The sequence below is a fragment of the Lemur catta genome, chromosome 26 (assembly GCF_020740605.2).
Source record: "Lemur catta isolate mLemCat1 chromosome 26, mLemCat1.pri, whole genome shotgun sequence".
Taxonomy (NCBI): Eukaryota; Metazoa; Chordata; class Mammalia; order Primates; family Lemuridae; genus Lemur; species Lemur catta.
The window spans coordinates 4,205,331-4,216,915 of record NC_059153.1 but is presented as its reverse complement, the minus strand read 5'-3'; the positions used below and the strand labels follow the sequence as shown (position 1 = coordinate 4,216,915).

At 36.5% G+C, this 11,585-nt stretch overlaps 1 protein-coding gene across 1 annotated transcript in view; it reads left to right on the top strand.

The window, feature by feature from the left end:
- Positions 1 to 123: 123 nt before the first annotated feature.
- Positions 124 to 11,585, top strand: part of ZGRF1 (zinc finger GRF-type containing 1) — a 44,083-nt gene continuing 32,621 nt past the window's right edge. Inside the window, exons 1-6 of the mRNA XM_045537494.1 lie at positions 124 to 250; positions 1,831 to 1,921; positions 2,827 to 2,907; positions 4,194 to 4,253; positions 6,015 to 6,200; positions 6,569 to 8,831. Of these exons, the coding sequence (XP_045393450.1) occupies positions 1,901 to 1,921; positions 2,827 to 2,907; positions 4,194 to 4,253; positions 6,015 to 6,200; positions 6,569 to 8,831 (2,611 nt within the window). The 5' untranslated portion in view covers positions 124 to 250; positions 1,831 to 1,900. The remainder of the gene's footprint in view (positions 251 to 1,830; positions 1,922 to 2,826; positions 2,908 to 4,193; positions 4,254 to 6,014; positions 6,201 to 6,568; positions 8,832 to 11,585) is intronic.

Below are 11,585 nucleotides of genomic sequence, written 5' to 3'. Positions count from 1 at the left end.
AGGATTCGATTGGCGGTTGGAAAACGGCGGGTCTGGCTGAGGCGTACGGGGGGCGGGGCACGTATGGGGGCCTTAGCGGGTGCCGTCGCGGGTCGATGACGTCACGCTCTTTCGCGGGAGACGTTCGAAAGTGGCTTTTCTGCCGTCCGCGGCCGGAGTGAAGTGTTCGTCGGGGTTTCCTGGGAATGAAGGGCGGAGAGGCAGGGGGACTTGAGCGACGTGGGGACGAAGGGACGGGGGAATGTGCTCGGTAAGAAGCGGGCCGGGGAGGGTTCTGTTTGGAACCGGGCTCGAACATCCGAGCCCCGAGAGGGTGCCCCGGCCCGTTTTTAGGGGTGACAAAGGACCGATGTCCGGTGTCATTTAGTTGCACGGGGCCGTGGGGGTCAGCATGTTGGCAGACGGGACGTGGGTTTCCTTTGGTTCCTTGGACCGGGTGCTTTCTTCACAGAACGGTGAGTTCGTCATCCTAAAGGTCGTCGTCGGAACCGTTTAGGGGTGCAGGTTTGGAGTCGAAGGATCGCGCTCGTTCAAAACCAAAAGGACCCCAGATATCTTGTTATTAACAGGAAGAATGGCTCGTATTTTTACTGCGAACATTGAGTTTTTGAAATGTGTCCATAAAATATAGAATGTACATGTAGCCACATTAATAACGTGTGTATATATGTGCATGTATGTATGTTGTTATCTCAGGACACCTGAGGTCTCCACACCACTTTAAAAACTTCTTTGCAGATTAATCTTTCACCCAGTAGAGGTGATGCTGTTGGCTAAAACGATTTTTCCTGTTGCATGGCTGTAAAGGGAGTATCCACCCCGCGAGGTTGAGAGCATTTAAAGCATTTTAACAGTCTAGCATAGAGGTGCACTGAATACATGATAATGTCTCAGCACAATGTCTAGCACATAGTAAGTGCTGAATAAACATACGTAATCTATAAATAATATGTAGGTAGCATATTTTGTGTGTGTAAAGGAGGAACTAAATTCAGAATCGCAAATTATAACTTTATGGAATCCCTCCAGGGCTTTTAGGGCTGTGTTCCCAAGCCTGAGCATGCGTAGCCGTCACTTGCAGGAATTAGTAAAACCCCCTCAGCTGGGCCCCAACCCCAGACGTTCTGATTTAATAGGTCAAAGGAGGAACCTGGAAATTTGCATTTCTAGCTAGTTTCCAAGTAATTTTGTTGGTCCAGGCATCATATCTTTAGAACTACTTTAGGAAAAAATGAAAGAAAATGTTTCTTTTGACAGCTCTGTTCACTTCTTCAATTCACCGTGAGCAATTTTAGAGTTCCAAATTTGCCCACAATTACAATTTTATCCAATAGCATAGGATAAATACAGTGCCTTTTTTCCCCCGGCAGAGGTATTATATAATATGTATTTGGCCCTAGGTACTGTGGTGTATTGACTTTAAGATGCAAAAGGAAGAATTTGAAAATACGAGGGGGCCATCTTGTGGTGACCAGCACAATTCAGAAAACTTTAGGAAACCTGAATTTGGGCTGTAAGGAACAAAACGTGGAGGGGAACATTCATATTTTCTGATTTTTATGGCACCTAGAAAAATGTTTGCAGACTACTAATTAGTTTTTATATTTTTCTTAGTTTCCTCTTTACGTGGTAAATTCTTTTTTCACTGTGTGGTACCGCTTTTACTGTGTCCTCAGGGACACATGATTTCATTACACCTCTGTTTCCCTTGGTCGTCAGATAGTCTTGGAACTCTTTGTGTCTCTGGTCAAGAGTTTATTGCGAAAAATTATATTTGATACTTGTTCTTTTCATCAGAGTTGAAAATTCCATGTCATTTTTTAATTTTAGGCGGTATAAAGAGTTGAATAACCACTGATTATTTTCTGGACCTGACTGGTTTATAACTTAAGAAGAAACAATGGAAAGCCAAGAATTTATTGTAAGTCTTATCAATTTTCACAATTTGGTGAAATTTCCTTGCTTCCTTCCCTCTCTCCCTTCTACACTACTTACTTTTTCTTCCTTCCTTCCTTCTAAGGTGTTTCACAAACATCTTGCTAAGGTTGCCAGACTTCGCAAAAACAAAACAAAAAGCAGGACACCCAGTTAAATTTGAATTTCAGATAAACAATGAATACTTTTTAGTACACATATATCCCAAATATTGTAGTATATTTTATCTGGCAACCCTCTCTCTTACCTACTATTCTTATTTGTCATACAACATTTTTAACGAAAATAGCTAATTTTTCCTAAGCAATAACAACAGCAGAAAAAAACAATGAGAAGAATAGCGTGCTTTACATTTCTTTGCAAATAGCTTTTAACATTTGACTTAATAGAAGACAGCTGGACTCTCATATCTGCTTCTGCATTCAATTTGCAATTGACTCTTGCAATATTGCCTGTACATAACCCTGAGAAACTCCATTCTGCACCCCTGAAGGGATGAGAATGAAAAGACAAATAACATCATGAAAACAGTTTAGACCTCACAGAAGCCTGTAAAAGTCTTGGAGACCTCCAGGAGTGTCTGGACCACTCTGAGAATAGCACAGACCGTAAGTACTTTGTAACCCAACAATTTTTCCTCTGCCCACTGATGACTAGGAAGCTCAAGATTATTTTTGGTGCTTAGTTAACTTTTCAGTTTTTTCCTTAGAGTTTTCCTCTCCTTTTTCCCTTCTTCTGCCTTTTACTACCTACTTTCCTCCCCCTCTTCCTCTCTCCCTTTTATTTTGATAGAAGATATCTTGAATATTTTTTGTAGGTAGGAAGGGTATGTATAATATGTAACATTGAATATATATAAATAGCAATCATTTCTTTACTTTTGGAAATAAGGTCCTATATACTCATCAAAAGACGAAGAAGTCAAAAGTGTGGCAAGATGGAATTCTGAAGATCACTCACTTAGGAAACAAAGTAAGTGCAAAGCAGTTGACTACACAGTCTGCGAGCTAGATTCTTGCCTTTTGATTGAATATTAAAACTGTAGATGATAAAATGTTAGGTATGTTTATATACTGACATGATGTGAAAACAAATTTTCAAATGATTTTCATAACACAGTGGTTAATTTGTACATTATAGAAAGAGTTCAGTAAATATTATTTAATTTGTTTTGATTTAAAAACTCTTATATTATCAAGTACTTAACTGTGTGCTAGGCATAATATGTTAAAAGTATCAACTCGGTCTACATGATCCTCCTGCTATTACTAGTTAGGTACTATTTCTGTATTTATTTTACTGATGATGAAATGGAGGCACAGAGAGAAAAAGTAGCTTATGACAGTTAGAAGGTGGAGTCATACATGAACCTAGGCTTTTTGGCCCCAGAGCCATGTCCTAACCATTCTGCTGTCTCTTTTAATATTAGTAATTTTAAAAAAGAACTTTATTACAGTTGGTTGATAATATTAGATAGGACACATTGGTAACCTCTGTAACCTAAAGGAAGTCCATACTCCTGAGTCTAGCAGTGAAAGAACTCTATATTCTGTTCTTATTCTATTTACCTGTTATTATGAGTTTATAACTGAGGAAAACTTTTCAGTAGAGAAAAGGCTATTTACTATTGTTTTTTAAAGTTCATATTTAATTTATTAAAACAGCAAAGTAAAAGAAAACTAGTTTTGCCTTAAGCCTTCAAGTTTAGTTCATATAATCCTATTAAATTTATAAACCTAGTTAAGTTTAACAGTTACTTTCAGTGAGGTCTTAGTTTAATGTTCAGTCACCTTAAGTTGAAAAGCTGCATGCATTTAAATGACCCGTTTTTTTTTTCTCCCTTACCCCTCACATTCAACACGTTTATTCATTATACCTCATAAATGATTCTTATCTCAATGCCAATAACCTTATTTCAAGCCCTGATCACTCTTCGATCCTGCGTAACATCCCATTACAATAATCTCTTAACTCTTATCTCCTGTTTATCCTCTGCAATGCATTCCAATTTTGTTTTTCCCAGACTTCCTAGTAGGAATTAAATTCTTGCTTTTCTTATGTGTATACCTTTAGTCTTACACAGACTGAGTAGATGCATAATAAATATTCGAAATAGAGGCACTTTCAAATCTAAGTTAAAGCAGATAAACCTTTCATTACGTTATTTACTTACGAGTTTTTAATTGGCTATTGAAGATGTTTAAGAAAAGCAGAATTATGTTCTGTTTCTTTTTAACATTTATTTTGTTTTAATACAGGCAGTTTTATGTGATGACAAAGGAACATGTTTGGAGAGTGTATTTCTTAAGTGCCTTGAGGTATTTTAATGTGTTTATCTTATTTTTTAAGTTATTCTTTAAAAGTCTCTAAATATTTCCTTTGTAAATGTTGTTGAATAGTGTATTCATGGTACTTATAATTATGGCTAGTATTTGTTGAACACTTATTATAACTAGACCTGGTGCTACAAGCTTTTAGGTATTGTTTCGTTTAGTCTTTACAACAATGCTGTGATTTTTATGGATTAGGAGTATGGTGCAGAGAGATTCAGTAACTTGCCCACGTTCATAGAGTTACACTGGTGGGGCTGGGATTTGAACCCAGGAGGTGACTCTAGAGTCTAATTCTACTACATAGTTTTTTGATGGGCAGAAATCTACAGTGGGAAATATTTTGTGAAATATTCCCACTTAAATATTTTCTCAAATATTCAGCCTGTATTTTTCCCCTAGAAAAGGAAAAAGGAAGGGAAGAGAATTAAAGGCATATTTTAGTATAAAGAATAAGGATATTAGAGTTGATCATTCTGGGTTCATTTCCCACTTCCAAATACTTTCTAGTTAACCTGACTTCTCTGTGTTTAACATCTTTACTGTAAAATGTAGATCATAGACAGAATCATTGGGTTGGCCTGAAGATTAGAAATAACTTACATAAAATTCCTAACACTTTAGTACAATGATTCTAAATGTGCTAAAATGCATATTATTGTAATTTTTGGCTATGATATTTAATTCATTTTGAAATTTTATGTGACATTAATAGTGGTTGTGGGGGCCAAGTGTGGTGGCTCATGCCTGTAATCCTAGCACTTTGGGGAAGCTGAGGTGGGAGGATTGCTTGAGGCCAGGAGTTTGAGACCAGCCTGGGCAAGAGTGAGACCCCAGGTCTACAAAAAATAGAAAAATTAGCCGGGCATGGTGGCGTGCACCTGGAGTCCCAGCTACCTGGGAGGCTGAGGCAGGAGGATCACTTGAGTCCAGGAGTTTGAGGTTGTAATGAACTGTGATCATGTCACTGCACTCTAGCCTCGGTGCCTAGGTGACAGAGTGAGCCCCTGACTCAAAAAAAAAAAAAAAAAAAAGTGGTTGTGGTACTTTTATATTTATAAAAATAGAGTCCAGGAGAATGACTATCTCAGTAGATATTTAGTTAGTGATAACTACTGTTATTATTTCATCTCAAATCATTTCATTAGTAAAATATTAATTTGATACAGATTTTATGTATTTTTGAACTAGCTTTATAATTTTATGCTACAGTTAAAGGTGGTGGCAAGTGCTATATTTGTTCATTAAAGGGATTAAAATGCATTTTGGAACATGATTAAGCAATTATAATAATTTATAATAATATTTAATATGTGATAACTACAGTAAGTATCTTTTTCATATTCATTTAAAGGTATACAATTGATAATGGCTCTGATTTTTGAAAAATTACATTTAGTTGTATGGATTCTAAGTAAATTCCTTGAGAGGAAGCATTTTTTTCCTGTTTGTCTTTGTATCCCCAGTGTGTAGTAAGGAGCTTCATTCACATAGATCCCCTAATACGTACTATTGAATGAACAAATTAGTGACTTTTAAAAATTGTATTATTATCTTTTTTTGTGCTTATTGGCAGCTAACTAGTGCATAATAATAAATAATTGAAGCACTTAGTTACTGATTCATTTATTCAGCAACTATTTACTGAACACCCATCGTGTCTTGCTCCATGCTAGTGAGCGTACTGGAATACAGATAATCAAATAATTAGATGTATGTGATTTTTGACATTTATTCTTTAAAATTTAGGTGAAACCTGGAGATAACTTAGAAGGTGATCGGTACTTAATCACAGTCGAGGAGGTTAAAGTTGCTGGCAGCACAGCTATTAAACAGGATGTCGTTAAAGAAACACCTGAATTAAACTCAAGGAGGTTTATATCCTCTGGCCGGTCTCTTGGATGTCAGCCCGCTGGTTTAAAAAGGAAGTTTACTGTAAGTTTCTCTGTGGAAAATAATACATCAATATATATTTATACACTCCTTGGTAGAATCTGAAAAAAAAAATTAAGATATATGTTTATTAAATTGTTTCAAAAAGTAGTGAATTTTGAAGCTATTGTATTTCGTTGTTAAAATGGCCCTTCGTAGTATCCTTAGGTAGAAAGGAAATAAACCATAGTTAGAAAAATCTTACTACAAATGAATGTTTGTATTTAAATTAGCAAACTTTAAATCTTAATTATTACTTTACCTTAGGCAAAACGTACACATTCCTTATTGTGTTTTTTTTTCTTTGTCAGTTCATTTCACATTTTCTTTAAAGGTAATGGCACAGCTAATAATTGTCTTAATATTTTTAGGGTTTCCAAGGACCACGTCAGGTTCCAAAGAAAATGGTTATTACAGAAAATGGTGAATCACCTACATCACTGGAGGCTCAGAAACCTGGCCCTACTTTTTTTTCTCCATTCTACAGCACACCTCCTTTGTTTTCTACTGTTGGCAAGAAAAATATAAATCCTACATCAACAGACCCTGAGAACATTGTGACTTACAAGAACAGAGAGAGAAATGGCATGCCTTTTTCTTCAGTTCTTTCTGATCCGTCCTTCAAGATTAACCCAGAAATGCTATGTGAAGAAACTTATTTTTGCTCTGCTATCAGTTCTGGAAGGAAGCAGTCAGACTCTTTACTGACCAGTGAGCCTAAGAAAAGAGATAATTTGTCATCTCACTGTTCAGGAGTTTCACAAAACATCAGAAGCAAAGCACAGATACTAGCTCTTCTGAAGTCTAAATCCACTAGCACATGTGAGAAACTAAATTCTGAGAATACAGAACACTTTCTTCCAATACAACAAGAAACATTGAAAATTGCTACTAAACCAATTCAACAGGAATTAATTCCACAGGAAGAATGGGCTGAGATGAAGAGCACAGGGAATTTACACTACCGGCATCCATCAGAAAATACCGTGAGAAGTAAAAGCCGGTGGGCCATGTATTTATCCTCACAGAGTTCAGCTCTACATTCTGCCGCAGGTGGAAATGATATGGAAGGGAAACCCACGCCTCAGGAAGATGATATAAATTTGAATTTGAAAGAACTTTCGGTGCAAACAAGGACACAGTTCTTTGAAACATGTACCAAAAAGGGGAAAAACTATAATGCAGATAAGCCAGTCGGTAACAATGATCAATCCTGGAATCAGGAAATAAAATTAGAAATTCCTTCGTTCTGTGAAGGTGATAGCTTGCAGGTTACCTGTAGCTGTCCAGACAGCGATGGTGTATTATCATCTGACATTCAAGAAAATATTAAAATACCTTTTAATCAAATTGGCACAAAAGGATCCATTCTCACTGGAGAAAATGTTCAGGAGGCAAATCCACGTGGAATATCAGAAAAAGAGTGCAAACAACCAGTATCATCTCTGCGAGAATCGGAACATCTACAAATTGAATCTTCACTAAGTAACAATTCTAGGATTCCTGATGACGTTACAGACGTGTTTTCTAAAAGTAATGCTGATAATGAAACTCTTAATAGTATTCATGAATCTGTAAGTGATGTAACAGAACCGTTTTTGGAGGTAACTTTTAATCTGAGCAATTTTGAGACCAGTGACACGGAGGAGGAATCAGAGAAAAACAATAAAATTTCCCACAATTCAGACAGTTTGGTAAAAGAACTTTTGGTTAACAATGGCAATTCATGTGTTGAAAAGAGATGTGTGAGTATAAGCTGTCAAGGAATCGGCAGTGAACATTTGCCACTCTTAACGTCTGTTGGTGGCAAACCTGCAGAGACATTTCCTGTTGAAGAGACTTTGCCATTACCCTTTTGTGATAAAACTTGTGTAGGTTTTGATACAGGACCTATTAAAGCTGGGAACACTGGAAAAGAAATAGACGAGCACAGTGACACATTAAGCAATTTTGATTCATCTTTAGAGTGGACCGACGATGTATGCATAGATAATAGAGAAGATTCTAATAAATGTATCCAGAAAGTCACAATTAACTCTGATTTTGCCTTACTCCCGAATAAATGTAAAGATACCAGCCCAAATTTACATATTCCTCATGTTTTAAACATGGCCACTGATCAGACTCCTGAAAACAATAACCCATTTTCAGAAGATGCTCAATCTCAGCCTTTCATTACGGGAAGTGACTTAGACCAAAATGATGAACAGATTTTACCATCACCCTCTAGCAGTGACAACAGCATCCAGCTATTAAGTACCAATCAGAATGACTCTGGATGTATCACCCTTGATAAATCAAACATGCAAATTTCCAGTTCTTTGTTTTACCCTCTGGGAGAAAAGGATCCTGTTTCCACAGAAGCACATACACCTGAATCTGAAGATTTGGGAGGGATTAGAAGTTTACGCCATGACCATATTGAAGTTGAAACTGCCAGAGAAAGCAAACAATGCTGGAATGATCCTAGAAATTCTTCAGAACGTTCTGGACTAGTAAATAACCTTTCCCTTTTAAAGTCCCTGTCTGAACACAGAACAGCTTTAGACAGCTTGGAAATGTTGAAAAAGGAAAATATTATCTTTCAACAACAAGGAACTCAACCGATATATAAGGCAGATAGCAGTTCTGAAGGTTAGAATGATGTGTCTGTTTTGCGTTCTCTTTGTAGCTCAAAGGAGAAGATATTTGCTCTGGCTGCTATGTTAAAGAATTACACAGTCTTAAATAGGTAATACATATACTTGGGAAAACCAATTATAATAGAGAATCATATAGTGAAAAGTAAGTCTCCTTCCTACCACGATCCCTCAGTCCACTCCTCAGAATTAACCACAGTCTTCTAGGGCAGCAGTCCCCAACCTTTCTGGCACCAGGGACTGGTTTCATGGAAGATAATTTTTTCCACGGGAGTGAGGGGAGGAATGGATTTGAGATGATTCAAACACATTTATTGTGCAGTCAGACCTCTTTGCTAATGATAATCTGTATTTGCAGCCACTCCCAGTGCTAGCATCACCACCTCAGATCATCAGGTATTAGATTCTCATAAGGAGCTGCAACCTAGATCCCTCACCTGCACGGTTTACAGTAGGGTTTGTGCTCCTATGAGACTCTAATGCCGCTCCTTGTTTTATAAAAGTGCTTTATATATTAGAGATGTTAGCCCTTCATAGTATATGTTGCAAAGTTTTTTTTTAGTATGTCATTGGTATTTTGACTTTGCTTATGGTACATTGCCAACAGCATTGTCTTTTTAAGAATATAATAGTAAAGATATATATATGTGGATGTAAATGAACAGTGCACTTTATGATACTCAGAGAAAAGTTAAAATTGAACTTTTATTTGAATATCTCAAGTGATTCCTGAGAAAAATATGAATAAATTATTGTATCTACGAAAATGGTTATTCGAAATGTAGTTAAGTTGGATGATAATTGTTTATTTTCTAAAAAATTAAAAATAAAAAGCTTTAATGAATATAAATATGGGCAGATAATGTAAATGCGTATATGAACATAAGTTTCTAATACGAAGATTTAGGAATTATAGGATTTAGTTGTGGGAAACCTACTCTTTTCTCTCATCAAGTTGGAAAGAAAATTACAGTTGGTTCTCATTATTTGTGGTAGTTATATTCTGTGCAGTCACTGCAGACAGTTAGCAAATAATGAACAGGTTTAGATTCCTGCAAGCCTCTAATCAGAACATTTGCTTCAACTTATCAACACATAACCTTATTTTATGCGTGTTTCCATTTAAACACTCCTTATTTAATATATGTTGTTGATTCATTTACATTGAACTCATGACCAGTAATACCCTAACGTATGCCGGAACAAAACTTACCTAACACATGTATTTTCTCCATAAGGGCCGTCACCGCTTTATTGCACTTAGGAACACTAGAGAGCACTATTCTTAGAGGACATTTTAAATAGCGAAATCACCAGCAGAAAGCACAAAAATATGACACTGGATAGACTATAAAAAAGACACTTGTGTTTAAGGTATAAGCTGCAAGGAGAAGGCCGAGTGTTGTCTAGTTGAAAACATGTGTTTTGGGCATTTCACTTTTTGCTGCTCTATCTACGCATATCTACAAATGATCACGCAAGTACTGTGAATATTGATTTTGGGGTTACAAAGAAATTTTAGGGAATAGGTAGAATCCATGAGTAATGAGGACTGACAGTATTTTTTGACATAAATATATTTTTCTAGAAAGGATTAAGTTGGTTTTCTTGAGACACTTTGAGAAAAATTGAATCTATTGGAATACAAGAATTATATGGACTTTAATATAAAATTAGAGAAGAGTAACTGCTACACAGTATATCCACCTAACAAAGCTGTCCTTGTACCCCTTAAATTTATACAAATAAAAAAAGAGGCCTGGCGCGGTGGCTCATGCCTGTAATCCTAAGCACTCTGGGAGGCCGAGGCAGGTGGATCACTCAAGGTCAGGAGTTCGAGACCAGCCTGAGCAATAGTGAGACCCCGTCTCTACTAAAAAAAAAATAGAAATTATCTGGCCAACTAAAAAAATATATATATATAAAAAAAAATTAGCTGGGCATGGTGGCGCATGCCTGTAGTCCCAGCTACTCGGGAGGCTGAGGCAGTAGGATCGCTTGAGCCCAGGAGTTTGAGGTTGCTGTGAGCTAGGCTGATGCCAGGGCTCTCACTCTAGCCCGGGCAACAGAGTGAGACTGTGTCTCAAAAAAAAAAAAACCAAAAAAAAAAAAAGGCACATTAGAGAAGTATAAATTTTACCACCAGTTTAGAATGTGAAAATTAAAAAAAAAAAATCTCCAGTTAAAGTTTTCCTGAGATGATTGCGTATAGCTTAGAAATGTTATTTTAGGATTTTATTCTGGAGAAAAGGCAGTAAAGGAAAAGAACATCAATTTTCATTCAGTGCCGTTTTAATTTTAGGAACAACAAAGTTCCAAAATCATTTATTTTTATTTCATTTAATTTATTCTCAATTTTATGGAAAAGCAATGAAACCAGAAATAGCAATTGTCTAAAAATGAGGTTTACACCAGATATAGCTATGATTTTTTTTTCCACTAATAGTCTCTTTAAAATTATAGTTTTTTAAAAAATGCTAGCTTTTTAAAAATTTCAAAATGTTAAGGGGTACAAATGTTCTTGATACATGGCTTGAGTCAGGGCTATGAGTGTGCTAATCACCGGAATAGTGTTCACTGTACCCATTAGGTAGTTTTTTGGCCCTCCCCACTGCTTGATTTCCATTGACTCTTACTTCCCTCTGTGCACTTGTGTGCCCATCAGTTAGTTCCATTTTATTAGAGAGTAAATGTGGTATTTGTTTTTCTATTCTTGAGATGCTTTGCTTAGGATAATGATCTCCAGTTC